The sequence below is a fragment of the Entelurus aequoreus genome, linkage group LG26, assembly GCF_033978785.1.
Source record: "Entelurus aequoreus isolate RoL-2023_Sb linkage group LG26, RoL_Eaeq_v1.1, whole genome shotgun sequence".
NCBI lineage: Eukaryota > Metazoa > Chordata > Actinopteri > Syngnathiformes > Syngnathidae > Entelurus > Entelurus aequoreus.
The window spans coordinates 15,560,278-15,576,036 of record NC_084756.1 but is presented as its reverse complement, the minus strand read 5'-3'; the positions used below and the strand labels follow the sequence as shown (position 1 = coordinate 15,576,036).

The following is a 15,759-nucleotide window of genomic DNA, read 5'->3' as shown; positions in this document are numbered from 1 at the left end:
TTACATATATAATGTAATGTAGTAACAGGCACATTTATAATAACATTTACATATTTTGCTTATATATAGGCACACAGCGCATTAATTTCAAAAACGCATAATGACATTCGCTTTTTCTTTTTCCAACATCACTGATTATTACTCACTGCAGACTTTATGAGAGCCAACAAACATAATAAAACATCACTTACTGTACAAGGTCGGCTGTCATTCGGATGCCGACTACTAGGATAATCATATGCTCCCATTTAGATGAAGAGTGACTCATAATCCTTGCTAAAAAAGGGGTGAAACCAAGCGTCTTTTCATGTCGTTCTCGCCATTTCCGGATCTAAATTTGCTGTCAAAGTGCACCAATTTGTCGGAATACGTCCTCGTTTGTCGGAATACGTCCTCGTTGTCTTGTTCTGCTTTATAGAAACTTCCAATTGTCTTTATGGAAGGACAGTTAACAGGGGGACTCTCTTAATAGAACTAAATAGAAAGAAAGATTGACAATATTTCATCGAGTCAAAACCTTGGCACGCTTGCTCACTCGACAGCACATTCAAGCTCATAAAATAAATACAAGTCAAAACAACAGTAAACTGATTTTCTGTAATAGCTCCTCTTACAAACAGATGTATGATAGCCAGCAAAACTTTCTGGTGGCTTTTGCCTTTAACGGACCCAACTTACCCTGGCCAGTGAAGCTCACTGGGGGTTTTGTTGTAAAGCAACCTTTTTTTGTGTGCAGCTCCAGGCATAAAAAGTCTACATTTCTGGGTTTTGTGTGAAAGGCACATACAAATAAATGCAGCATCTACAGTCTGTTAATGCTCTAATGTACCAATTATGTAGGATCTCTGTGTGAAAGGGGCTTCTTTCTGCCTGAGCGCAAGTTCCACTGGAATCATCCATCAGCACAAACATGTACGAAGGCTATAAAGTCATACAAGAAACCAAAAAATACTTTTGTCGTGGCAGAGCCTTTCTGAGATGTTCCTTCATTAATTTGGTCTCAGTATTTTTTTTTTAACAAGAAAGCCCTTAGCTGAAGTGCAAAACAACAATCAAGCCATGACACGAACAGGATTTCCAGGCACAATCTGAAGGCCTCAAGGTTATGCACTTGATAAAATTGGCTAATACTAAGAACTAACATGTTTGCAGGTCCGATGTAAGTGACGTCACAAGTCCTCATCCAATGGCTCTAAAGGAAGTACACTGACATTCTAAAATTATGACATACACAACCCCTGGAAAAAATTATGCAATCACCCGACTTGGAGGATGTTCATTCAGTTATTTAATTTTGGAGCAGATAACAGATATGACACAAAACTATAGTTTTGGCAACTTTCTGGCTTTAAGAAACACTAAAATAAATCCAAAATATAAATTGTAGCAGTCAGTAACAGTTTAATTTTCAGATCAAACTGAGTGCAAAAAATTATGGAAATACCCAATTTTGAAAATATAAATAATAGTATAATATATAAATAATGTTGGACTATAAGCTGCTACTTTTTTCCTACGCTTAGAGCCCTGCGGCTTATAAAACAGTGCGGCTAATTTATGGATTTTTCCTCACTAATGTCCTAAATGTTTCGTGTTCAATAGTTTTCATCAAACTCAAGCAGAGACATTGAAAAGGAATGTTGTGTTATGGCGCCATCTTTTGGAAAAGTTTGCTCACTGCAGGTGTTGCAGGTTGAGAATGTACTTTTACCGGAAGTAAAATCGTCCATTGCGTTTCTGTTCAAAAGGATTCTCCATTCATCACTCTAAGCCAGTGTTTTTGAACCACTGTACTTTACTAAAAGTACATTCAAGTGCAGTCTGAATTTGAGGTACTGTAAAATAATGTGTACCGTATTTTCCGCACTATAAGGCGCACCTTCAATGAATGGCCTATTTTAAAACTTTGTTCATATATAAGGTGCAGAGCATTATAAGGCGCACCGCATTATAAGGCACATAGAATAGATGCTACAGTAGAGGCTGGGGTTACGCATTTCGTAGTTGCGAGACCTGTTGTGGCTCAATATTGGTCCATATATAAAGCGCACTGTCAGCTTTTGAGAAAATTGGAGGTTTTTAGGTGCACCTTATAGTGCGGAAAATACGATACCAACACATAAAACACGTTTAATTATTATTTCCAGGAACAAAATGTTTTTTATCCACAAACTCAATAAGGATTTAAAAAAAAAGATGTCTGCAGAGTTTCTTTTATACATGTTATCTTTGCAAACACATACAAGTCTGATTCAAAAATGCATTTTTCTGATGAAATTAGTAAGTGTGTTTATTATCCAAGTCAGGACTAATATGGTAGTTTAGTCACATATACATTCTGTGCCTTTCTGAGAGTCCGCATTCAGGGCAGAATTGCAGGTGAGCTGCAGCAGGCAGTGAGATTTAAGTCTGTCTCTAAAGTTTCTGCTCCATCCTCTGTACTATCGTTAGTCAGACTTCTTTATTTCATTCTTCTGGGCTGCACTTAAGAGGGAAGAGGCAAAGCGCTGATTGAATATTAATTACGTCATTACCAGCCTGACTTTCACGACGGGGGAACGGGCACACACAGACCCAAACACATGCAAATGTACACAAACACATGCCAACGTACAAACCCCAAAACCAATTAAGTTGGCACGTTGTGTAAATGGTAAATAAAAAACAGAATACAATGATTTGCAAATCCTTTTCAACTAATATTTAATTGAATAGATTGCAAAGACAAGATATTTAATGTTCGAACAGAGTACCTTTCAGCATTAATAGTGCCTTCACAGATGCGTACCATATTTTTCGGACTATAAGTCGCTCCGGAGTATACGTCGCACCGGCCAAAAATGCACCATAAAGAAGGAAAAAAACATGTCACACTGGAGTATAAGTCACATTTTTGGGGGAAATTTATTTGATAAAATCCAACACCAAGAATAGACATTTGAAAGGCAATTTAAAATAAACAAAGAATAGTGAACAGGCTGAATAAGTGTACGTTATATGAGGCATAAATAACCAACTGAGAACGTGCCTGGTATGTTAACGCAACACATCATGGCAAGAGTCATTCAAATAACTATAACATATAGAACATGTTATACGTTTACCAAACAATCTGTCACTCCCGATCGCTAAATCCGATGAAATCTTCCTACCCGGTGTCGCCTCTGGTATGTCCTTCCTTTCTGCTGCTCGATTGCCGTTCTCTGCTGCCTATTTCACTACGTCCAGCTTGTAATCTGCAGTATATGATTTCCTTTCCAGTGCCATTTTTGTTCAGTCCTTCTCAGTTTTATAAGTTACCGCCAATGTTGATGTGATCCATTTTAAAAGCTATGGCAGTAGCATATAGCATATATAGCAGTTAGCATCCCATGACCCACAATGCACTTCTGCCATGACCCTCCCCCGCCAAATTCTTATTGGTTGACGTGTGAGTGACGATTGCTGACGTGTGTGTGACGATTGCTGACATTTGCTTCGTCTCCTACGCGAATGAGATAAATAATATTATTTTATATTTTACGGTAATGTGTTAATAATTTCACAAATAAGTCGCTCCGGAGTATATGTCGCACATGTGGTGATATCCTTTACAGACTGACATCGCTTTTTGATGCAGTACCGCGAAGGTCGATTGAAGGTCACGGCCTTGCCGCTCACGTGCAGTGATTTCTCCAGATTCTCTGAACCTTTTGATATTACGGACCGTAGATGGTGAAATCCCTAAATTCCTTGCAATATAGTTGGTTGAGAAATGTTGTTCTTAAACAGTTGGACAATTTGCTCAGGCATTTGTTCACAAAGTGGTGACCCTTGCCCCATCCTTGTTTGTGAATGACTGAGCATTTCCTGGAAGCTGCTTTTATACCCAATGATGGCACCCACCTGTTCCCAATTAGCCTGTTCACCTGTGGGATGTTCCAAATAAGTGTTTGATGAGCATTCCTCAACATGATCAGTATTTTTTGCCACTTGTGCCAGCTTTTTTGAAACATGTTGCAGGCATCAAATTCCAAATGAGCTAATATTTGCAAAAAATTAAGTTTTCCAGTTCAAACATTAAGTATCTTGTCTTTGCAGTCTATTCAATTGAATATAGGTTGAAAAGGATTTGCAAATCATTGTATTTTTGTTGTTGTTTTGTTTGTTTTTATTTACACAACATGCCGACTTCACTGGTTTTGGGGTTTGTACACAAACACACAAAGGATAACGGTCGATAAAGGCGGGTTGTTCCATGCAGGATTATACCGAGCTTTGTTGCTTCCCTACCGTTTACTACTGCAGTATCCTCTAACAGACATTTCTGTCATGTTTGATAGAGGTAATATATGCTAACAGCTGATCACCGTGACCAAACTTAAATTAATCAAGATCATCGATCCCGATCATACAATCGCCCAGCCCTACGACTGCCTGAAGAAAACATGCACATTTCCACAGTCATTGATGATATGGTGCTGCATGACAGGTAATGGCACTCGGGAGATTGCTGTCATATATTCAATAAATGCTAACGATAACGTTGACGCATTGGACACTTTCGTTATTCCATCAATGGAAAGTATGTTTGTGGATGATGACATCATTTTTCAAGATGATAATGAATCTTGACATACAGCAAAAACTTTAAAAACTTTCCTTGAAGAAAAATGTATAAGGTCAATGTCATAGCCTGCAAATAGTCCGGATCCCAATCCAATGGAAAAATTGTGGTGGAATTTTAACAAAATGGTCCATGACAAGACTCCAACTTGCAAAGCTGATCTGATAACAGCAATCAGAGAAAGTTGTCGCGAGATTGATGAAGAGTGCTGCTTGTCACTCGTTAAATTCATTCCTCGGAGATTGCGAGCTGTCATAAAAGTCAGAGGTGGTGCAACAAAGTACTATAAGTCTGTTTCAGTGTTTTTTTGTTTGTTTTTCCCTGATTCCATTATTTTTACGCCAGAATTTTTTACTCTACTACATCTAAAACTGAAACCGTTTTGGACTTCCACAATTTATTTTCTTAATTTTATTTTGCGTTTCTTAAAGCCAGACATTTGTCATTTGAAACGACAATGTCTATATCACCTTTGTTATCTGCTTTTTTTCTACTAACAACTGAATGAACATTCTCCAAGTCTGATGATTGCATATTATTTGCCAGTTGTTGTATTTGGAATACTACTCTGTGTCAAGTTTCTTACCTTGCACCTTGACGTAAGATAACTCAGGGTTGACACATAGGGCCAAGTTGCTGGGGAGCGTCCATGGAGTGGTGGTCCAAGCGATAAGGCACACGTCCTCATTCTCAAGCAGTGGAAAGTTGACGATAACTGAAGGATCTTGAACGTCCTGCACATGTGCAAATGTTGGGGAAAGTGAGTTTCTCTCATTGTCTCGATGTCTTAACATGGTTGAAGGGAGTTTTGTGAACCTTGTAGTTCTGGTGGGACTCGAAGTTGGATAGGGGAGTGTTGCAGGCGGTGGAAAAAGGCATGACCTTGACACCACGAAACACCAGACCCTTGTCATACAGCTGCTTGAACACCCACCTGAAAGATTTAAAAAGACGCTCAATGATGACAAAATGCAAACAAGCGTTTATTGACAGCTGAGAGATGCTTTGAAGCAAACTGAAAAGCCTGACACGTGTAAATTGAAGATAATATTCTTCACTACTAGTGTTACCATATCAGAGTTATTGTGCAGAAATACGGGGAAATAACTACAAAAGTACACCTCAGTCACTAACCGTGTTTATAAATTTTTTTAAAAAAGATCAGTTATAATAATACATAATAGTGGATATAGAGAACATTAAAACCTTTTATGTATTGAATCGAAAATATGGAAATTCCAAGATAAAGTGAATTTGTAAACAGCTAAAATTATGCACAAAGCAAACTATAACCTGCTACTACCCAAGACAACAATTCTTCTCAACAAAAGAGGAGTAATACAACCTCAGAGAAAAATCTAACTTAAAACATTTGTATGCACGTACGACATTTAAAACCTTCAGTATATCATTATGTAACGGATTAAGTAAATAAATCAAACAATGTACTAATATGATCCAATTTAAGAAACTGTTCAAACTCAAAGTGTTTACAAAGTACAAAGAACCACCATGATAAACATTCTGAACTTACTGATCATCTTATTCATCTCACTATATGAAATACAACCTACTTCACTATTTATTAATTATTTATTAATGTTATTATTTATGGAGTATATGGTGAATAAATTGAGAACAGGAAGTGAACAAAAGTTTTAGCAATTGCTATGTAATGAAAAGTGGGTAGGACTAAATAAGCTCTGCTTCTTCCTCCTCCTTTTTGAACATGTTGAAGGGAGAAACTGGAAATAGTGATGTGTCATGTTGTAATTGTAAGCATGTTTGAAATAAACTCAAACCATAACCATAACCTTAGTTATCACAGAAGAAAAGATGGAGCAGCAACCTCCGGCTCCGGAGAGTTCTTTTAATTCCCAATGTCTGCGAGGCCGTGAATGTCCATCCATCCATCCATTTTCTACCGCTTATTCCCTTCGGTGTCGCGGGGGGCGCTGGAGCCTATCTCAGCTACAATAGGGCGGAAGGCGGGGTACACCCTGGACAAGTCGCCACCTCGTCATAGGGCCAACACAGATAGACAGACAACATTCACACACTAGGGCCAATTTAGTGTTGCCAATCAAACTATCCCCAGGTGCATGTCTTTGGAGGTGGGAGGAAGCCGGAGTACCCGGAGGGAACCCACGCAGTCACGGGGAGGACATGCAAACTCCACACAGAAAGATCCAGAGCGCAGGATCGAACCCAGGACCTTCGTATTGTGAGGCAGACGCACTAACCCCTCTAGCACCGTGCTGCCCGGCCGTGAATGTGTACAGGCTAAATCCTGACTGATGATTGGAAGGGATGCAAGGTAAAGGGAGGTGGAGCTAGTGTGCATGTATGTGTGTGCAACGAGAGAGACGTCCACTTTTTTCATGTGCTACACCCGCGCTAAGAGATCCATGAATATGCCCGTTTTTGCTTAGACGGATGAATTTGGTTTCATTGACAATGAAGTTCATTTACTCTTAATATCTGCTTACTTTCTCTTTGAACATGTTCTGTCTACACTTCTGTTAAAATGTAATAATCACTTATTCTTCTGTTTGATACTTTACATTAGTTTTGGATGATCTCACAAATTTGGGTATCAATCCGATACCAAGTAGTTACAGGATCATACATTGGTCATATTCAAAGTCCTCATGTGTCCAGGGACATATTTCTTGAGTTTATAAATATAATATGCATTTTTAAAAAACGAAAGATGTGATGGCAAAAAAAATCGACGTGATCATAGTAGTATCGACTAGATACGTGCCTGTACTTGATATCATTACAGTGGATGTTAGGTGTAGATCCACCAATGTCGTTTGTTTACATTTTGATGCCGGTGAGCTACGGTGTGTAGTGAAGCATGTTTAGCTACTCCTCGTCCTGCAGGGATGATACTTGTAAGAAACGTACTTTATTTGTCGCCATGGAGACGAGGATTAGTGATTTAGAAGTAGCTAAAACACTGCCAACGGCGGATGGACGTTAGCCGCTAGCTAGCTAGCCATTTCTTAAAGCACCTCTTCCTGAAGGCGTTTCAGTGTTATATCTTCCCCTTTATCTTTAGTTTATAAGCCAAAATGCGTCCATTCTCCCTTTTCTGTCTACACACTGTGTCTGCTTGTAAGTACTCCGTGATTGTGCGCTGCCGAACATGTTCCTCTGCTCGTAAACCAGCAATGACACGACGTGACTACGACGCAGGCGTGGGGGGGTGCGGGATTGGTACGTTTCAGAGACGGTATAGTACCGAAAATGATTCATTAGTATCGCGGTACTATATTAATACTGGTATGCCGTACAACCCTATTTGGTAGAGGTCAGAGTAGGCACAAATTGGCAGCCATGTTTCCATCAGTCTACCCCAGTGGCTACAAATGTAGCTTACCACCATCAACGTCTGAATGTGGAGTGAATAGATGATGTGTTCGCTGTTCTCTGTGAACCGCGTTAGGTGTCCAGAAAAGCACTGTATAAATGGATATTATCTGTGGTTGAAGGTTGCCATGGTAATGCTTTGTCAAAAAGGTATCCAGCTGTCACGCCAATTATTTAAAAGCGGCATCACACAAACTCCAATTATACAAACTTGCTTAAAGTTATGGAAAAATGAAAAACATACGAGTAAGTATAGACAAATGACTGCTTCTAGCTTGTGTGTTCCTTTACTTTTCTTTTTTTTTATAAACACATTAGTCCTTTACAATACCAAACATACCAGACAGTCTCCATGAACCATGGGTAGAGAGTCTTGTAGTCATGTTTAAAATCAATCCATCGGCCCATTCGATTCACTGAGTTCTGAAAATAAACAAAAATAGCAACAATTCAGTGTTCTAGTAAGGTATATAATAATGACAACTATAATATAATTTTACTGTATCTTAACAGTAATAATAACAATCATTGGGTCAATGATATGAGATGCATATTGTTGTGGCTGAGTGTATTATGTCATTCTTAAATAATGTGAACAATTATGCATGTCTAACGTTACACTTTAAATGTAGTTAGTTTGAATAGGGTTTCACCTTATTCAATTTTTTTTGTTCTTTGTTCTGGCAACTCGAAACCCCCAAAATGTCAGCTGTCATCAGAAATGAACGCACTACGACGACTATTGAAAATGATACTTTGTTTTTTACTCGTATCAAATTGAGATGCTGTGGAGAAAATTGTACAACTGTGTCCAGTAATTTGTATGTTTTTAGCAGACCCGAAAACATGGGACATGTTTTTTTTTAAGTCTCTGAAATAAAAACACAAAAATTCTTTCAGTATTAGCATCTTTAGAAATGCTTCAACGGACGGCGTGGCGAAGTTGGTAGAGTGGCCGTGCCAGCAATCGGAGGGTTGCTGGTTACTGGGGTTCAATCCCCACCTTCTACCATCCTAGTCACGTCCGTTGTGTCCTTGGGCAAGACACTTCACCCTTGCTCCTGATGGGTGCTGGTAGCGCCTTGCATGGCAGCTCCCTCCATCAGTGTGTGAATGGGTGAATGTGGAAATACTGTCAAAGCGCTTTGAGTACCTTGAAGGTAGAAAAGCGCTATACAAGTATAACCCATTTATCATTTATAATTTATCATATATTCAACGATACACAGACCTCCAGCTAGGTGGCAGCAGTGCTGAAATAATGAACAGGCTGACAAGAGTAATATAAGGAAAAAGAATAGAATAGAAAGTACTTTATTGATCCCTGGGGGAAATTCAGCACCACAGTTTGCTCACAATAGACAAGAATAATAATAAATAATATAATATATATATAACATATTATATATATAATATATAAATACACATAGCCCTTGGGATTATCGTAAATACGTTCAGTAATGGAGGACATACAATACAATACTCTTAAGTGCAATGAGCTTTTCACTATTTATGATCTTTATGACTGAGTGAAATGCTTGTGGATGATCTCTTTCAAATATTATTTAAAAAAGAGCTTATTTGAAGTCACATGCACTTTGCAACACTTTTCATCCATATCCATTTATCCATTTTCTACCGCCTTTCCCTCTCGGGGTCGCTGGATGGCTGGAGTCTATACCAGCCGCATTCGGGCGGAAACAAACGGTTATTTTATCATAAAATGCTGTATTCTATTAAAGTGAGGTGTATAAACTTGTCAGCAAAAGCTCATACAGGTGTCCAAATGAATTAAACGGTATAATGATAAATTTGCGATAAAATTCCAGACGGTTAGTAACACCGTCTAATTTTTTAATTACCGCAAAGCCGTCATTAATTAATGCATTTTAGGCTACACGAAGTCAGGCGCATGCGCACTAGTGTCGTTTGGCTTGACTAAGTTGACACTTGACACTAGTGTCATGGCGGACTAATGACACGGAATTTGCTGCGGAGATTTCCCCTCGGAGTAAACGGAGTCAAGCACTTGGTTTAACATCATTTTCCCTCTCTTCCCGCCGTGCGTTTAAGAACTCGCTGCTGTGTTTAAATGGAGACAGATGTAGACAATATTGGAGACACTTGTCCCCACATTAAAAGTATACAGCCAGGGAGAAAACTATTTGATGTTGCTTTTATTTTCTCAATACAGCGTCCATCAGCTGCTGTGACTGAGTGTTAATGACATGCAGCAACTTGTTTAGAAAGTCTGTTGTTTGTTTACTGTGATGTTCACTCATCCTTTATTTAACTGCAAACTGTATCAGTGTTCAAATAACATCAGTACTAGCTATAATGTTTTGTCATCTCATCGAATTGAATGCAGTCTGTGAAGATTGTGTATTCGATGTGAGAGGTGTCACTCTATTTTTGTTGGCCAAACTGTTGTACTGATAGGAGGCGTTGGAGAAAAACAAAGCTTGCTTATTTGACTTTATCTTCATTAGCCAAACTTTTTTGTTTTATTTTGATATCAAAAATTAAACACCAGGTTTTTATTTTTTTTACATTACTTGTGTTTTTTCATGTCACAAAGGTATCACTTCAAAAAACATTCATGTGACATAGCACATTGTTAATGTGTTATTGTGTGTAGTTAATTCCTAAATTACATATTTCTGCTCAAACTCTTAATGTATCTGTCCTGATACATCATCTACATGTACATATAAATGTACATAACTTAAATTAAAAAAAATTTTAAAACTCCATCATAATGTAAAAATAGAGATAAAGGCATCATGTAATGACAAAAAGCTGACAAGTTGATGTGATTAAAGAATTTAAAAAAAATAATATTTGTCTTTAGAAATATGGATAAGGTTTATCTATAGTCTTTTTATCAGACATTACAAATTTCATGATGATATTGCATTCACACCCGAACACTGCTTTACCAAAAACAATCAGTAATCATGATTTCAATCATTGTAATTATTACTTTGGCCATTATTGGCAGCCCTAAATCTCATACATTAACACTATTTGTATCTATATGGACAAAAAGTGCAGTTACGTCTAATGGCCATCAGGTGCCATCTTTCTGCATGCGCACGCCTTCCTTTAAGGCAGGGGTGTCAAACTCAAATACAGAGTGGGCCAAAATTTAAAACTGAGCAAAGCCGCGGGCCAAGGTTGAACAAATTAACCTTTTAATAGGGACCCAAACAAGTTTTGCATTGACTATTGAACAAGCAAGGCTTATATAACTTTATAGTGACATGCAAAATCCAGTTTCAAATAAAAATAATAATAATCATTTAAAAATATCAATGGCATATCAAATACAATTTAAATAAAAATTGAATGCCTCTTTTCTATTTGCAACCTTCTGAGGTAAATATCAACATTAACTTTTTCCACAGGCTAATAAATTAGATAATAAAATAACAATGAATAAACCCAACCATTCAGAACTTTAAACTGCTCAGTTTGCAACACACTGCTCTAATCTGATGTGCCCAAGCCAGATACATGACATCTTTTCTGGGATGCTAGTTCATTAATGTCAGGGCTCAGGATTTGAGTTGAGTTAACCTTCATTATCCAAAGAAGGTGTTCATCAGTCATTATATCTCGTCCACCCGGACCGCAGTCTTGGGGGCGTGCTTCAAAGACACAGATGTCGTCACGTCTGAGTTCATACATTCTAACAACGTGTCAGCCCTGTTACAGGACATGTGCAGTTTCTGTCAGCACACACATGAGAATGCAATGCATAATTAACCAACAGCGCTACAGGTTACACTGAGGGTGCCCGTAAAAAAATAACTTTAACACTGTTAGAAATGTGCGCCACACTGTGAATCCACACCAAAGAAGAATGACAAACACATTTTGAGAGAACATCCGCACCGGAGCACAACATAAACACAACAAAACAAATACCCAGAATCCCATGCAGCCCTAATTCTTCCGGGCTGCAATATAATAATATATAAATTATGTTAGTATGTGCTTTTAAATATTTAGGATTTTTAATTGATGACCACTTGAGTTTTAAGGAGCACATTCAGTATGTTGTAAAAAAACTGAAACTTTTACTGGGATTTTATTATAGAAACAAGTCTTGCTTTTCTTTTACTGTGAAACAGAAATTGGTGGAAACAACTTTCTTACCTGTTATTGGCTATGGAGATGTGTTGTACATGAATGCTACTGCTGGTTGTCTCCACAAGCTGGATAGTGTGTACCACGGCGCACTGAGATTTATCACCAACTGCGCTCCCCTTACTCACCATTGCGTATTATACTCAATGGTTAACTGGACATCTTTATGTGCTCGACGCCTCAATCATTGGTATGTTTTCATCTACAAAACCATTCTGGGTATCACTCCATCTTATCTGTCTTGTCTTTTAACAAAGAAACAAGGAAGTCACAATCTTCGTTCAACGAATGTTCTGCAATTTGTCGTCCCCAAAGTAAGAACTGAACTGGGCAAGAAAGCATTTAGGTTTTCAGCAGCGAAGGCTTGGAATAACCTACAATCGAATATTAAACTTCAAACCCTTGTTACGTTGAATGAGTTTAAAGCTTCTGTGAAAGGGCACTGCAGTCTACCTTGTCTGTATGCACATGTGTTATGTGAGCAAGTTTTAATGTCGTAAATGTGATGTTTTATGTATTTGTTTACTGTTTTTAATGTAACCTTGCTGCTGCCCTCTTGGCCAGGTCTCCCTTGGAAAAGAGATCTTTGATCTCAATGGGATTTTACCTGGTTAAATAAAGGCTAATAATAATAATACACCCTGCTACCACCAAACCCCCCAACCCCCTCACCTCCGTGCGTAGGTTGAGGTGGGCGGGGTTGGTGGTGGGGGCGGGGGGGTGTATAGCAGCCTGGAAGAGTTAGGGCTGCATGGGATTCTGGGTATTTGTTTTGTTGTGTTTATGTTGTGTGCCGGTGCGGATGTTCTCTCGAAATGTGTTTGTCATTCTTGTGTGGTGTGGATTCACAGTGTGGCGCATATTTGTAACAGTGTAAAGTTATTTTTTTTACAGGCACCCTCAGTGTAACCTGTATCAATGAAGATCAAGTATGCGTTGCATTCTCGTGTGTGCGTGCAGAAGCCGCACATATGTGACTGGACCAACATTCGTTTCAGCGTGACGATTTAGTGAGGGGCACTGAAATTTGGGAGTCTCCCGGGAGAGTGGGCAAGTATAAGTATGAGAATATGGGAGGGTTGGCAAGTATGAGAATTAGCGGTGAATGCGGTGTTACCACCGCAGCTGTATATAATCGGCGGGCCAGCTCCAGTGTTAATCTGATATGGCCTCAAGGGCCAAGTGAAATTACACGGCGGGCCAATTGTGGCCCGCGGGCCAGAGTTTAATACCCATGCTTTATGGCAACACTTGCCTTGACTTTAAAAAGTTAGAATTCGAGGCCTGCTGTTGTATTAATATTTTTTCTTCATTTAACCATTGTTATGCTGGAAAATGCTTAATTTCAGGCAGAAATGTTGTGGAATATGCTTTAAAAAAACAAATAATTGTATGTGATGTTTTGAAGCCGCAATATTGAGTGTGATGTGGCGAGGGACTACAGTCTATGGAACACACGGCGTGCTGTAGTGTAGTCACTTTACTTGCCAGAAACTTCACTAAGAGTAAATAGGAGGAAAATAAATATTTCTTCATAAATATTTGACTGTGCAAACCGACATTATCCAAGGTAGTAAAGTTAGAAAACACACTTGAAAAGTACATTTAACAGTTAAGAGTAGTATAAATACATTGTCCCAAAATCAATAATATGCATTACATTCATTTTAAAAATTCTTAGAAAATTACTTTTTGTCATCGACCACATTACTATTAATAATATTAATTTACAGGCTCACCTCCCACTCGGTCGAGTATCTCATCACGATATTACGGCACTGCTTGTTGTACTCTGCAATGCCCATCTTGGCGACATCATCGGGACCAGTGATCCCTAAAGTCTTATCGATCTCATACTCCTGATAAAAACACACAGTGGACAGGAAAGTGTGTTTCTTTGCCTCATACTGTAATTAAGCTATGATCATATTTACCACAGGCAGGCCATGGCAGTCCCAGCCAAAGCGCCGGTCCACGTGGAAGCCACTCTGGTGGGCAAAGCGCGTCACAATGTCCTTGATGGTGCCTGCTAGGATGTGACCGTAGTGGGGTAAGCCTGTGGCAAAAGGTGGACCATCATAGAAGGTGTACCTAAAGTAGAAAAGGTGAAAACTAAGTGTTAGAGGTGCCACATCCTTTTCTAAGGCGATGATCAGTGTATACGTCTTAACAAAAAGCAGTGTCAATCATCTTTGGTAAAAGCGACTAGTTAAACAAGAAGAACGGCGGATGCTTTACTTCATTCATTCCCTTACTTTGGCCGGTTTTTAGACTGTTTGAGACACTCGTAAAAACAGTCCTTGTCCTTCCACAGCTGCAGGATCTTCTCTTCCTCTGAGGGAAAGTTGATGGATTCGGGGACCGGCTCCACCATAGCGTCTTGACAACAACAACAACAGTACAAGAAAATGTCAAATGTTTTCAAGTTCAACACTAGGGATGGGTACCGAATCCATTACTTTCTTGGCACCGACCGAATCCTGACGGTCTTACATCTGTGTCATGTTTCGGTACCTAGGTTGCACATGACTTCACACCCGGATGCCGATTCAGGCTCTTTGCACTCCGACAATTCTCCAGCAAAGTGAGAGCCGATTCAGCCAAACTACCTCTGGATAATGTTGCAATTTTCAATGCCAACAAAGAAACTGATTCAAAAAACGCTCCCAATGTAAGTTACAGTCGTGGTCAAAAGTTTACATACACTTGTAAAGAACATAATGTCATGGCTGTCTTGAGTTTCCAATAATTTCTACGACTCTTATTTTTTTGTGATAGTGATTGGAGCACATACTTGTTGATCACAAAAAACATTCATGAAGTTTGGTTCTTTTATGGGTCTACTGAAAAAGTGAGCAAATGTGCTGGGTCAAAAGTATACATACAGCAATGTTAGTATTTGCTTACATGTCCCTTGGCAAGTTTCACTGCAATAAGGCACTTTTGGTAGCCATCCACAAGCTTCTGGTTGAATTTTTGACCACTCCTCTTGACAAAATTGGTGCAGTTCAGCTAAATGTGTTGGTTTTCTTACATGGACTTGTTTCTTCAGCATTGTCCACACGTTTAAGTCAGGACTTTGAGAAGGCCATTCTAAAACCTTAATTCTAGCCTGATTTAGCCATTCCTTTGCCACTTTTGACGTGTGTTTGTGGTCATTGTCCTGTTGGAACACCCAACTGCGCCCAAGACCCAACCTCCGGGCTGATGATTTTAGGTTGTCCTGAAGAACTTGGAGGTAATCCTCCTTTTTCATTGTCCCATTTACTCTCTGTAAAGCACCAGTTCCATTGGCAGCAAAACAGGTCCAGAGCATAATACTACCACCACCATGCTTGACGGTATGCATGGTGTTTCTGGTATTAAAGGCCTCACCTTTTCTCCTCCAAACATATTGCTGGGTATTGTGGCCAACAGCTCAATTTTTGTTTAGTCTGACCACAGAACTTTCCTCCAGAAGGTCTTATCTTTGTCCATGTGATCAGCAGCAAACTTTAGACGAGCCTTGAGGTGTCGCTTCTGGAGCAAGGGCTTCCTTCTTGCATGGTAGCCTCTCAGTCCATGGCGTTGCAAAACAAGCTTGGCTGTGGACACTGACACATGTGTTCCATCAGCTTACAATT

General features: G+C 39.1%; 1 protein-coding gene across 1 annotated transcript in view; it reads right to left on the bottom strand.

Moving 5' to 3' along the window:
• The window catches only part of LOC133643563 (isoleucine--tRNA ligase, cytoplasmic-like), a 144,789-nt gene that overhangs the window by 123,624 nt on the left and 5,406 nt on the right, over window positions 1-15,759 (bottom strand). The window contains exons 2-7 of the mRNA XM_062038213.1: window positions 14,392-14,515; window positions 14,071-14,227; window positions 13,876-13,995; window positions 8,325-8,407; window positions 5,423-5,540; window positions 5,193-5,340 (exon numbers count right to left, since the gene is read on the bottom strand). Coding sequence (XP_061894197.1) covers window positions 5,193-5,340; window positions 5,423-5,540; window positions 8,325-8,407; window positions 13,876-13,995; window positions 14,071-14,227; window positions 14,392-14,510 — 745 coding nt within the window. The 5' untranslated portion in view covers window positions 14,511-14,515. The remainder of the gene's footprint in view (window positions 1-5,192; window positions 5,341-5,422; window positions 5,541-8,324; window positions 8,408-13,875; window positions 13,996-14,070; window positions 14,228-14,391; window positions 14,516-15,759) is intronic.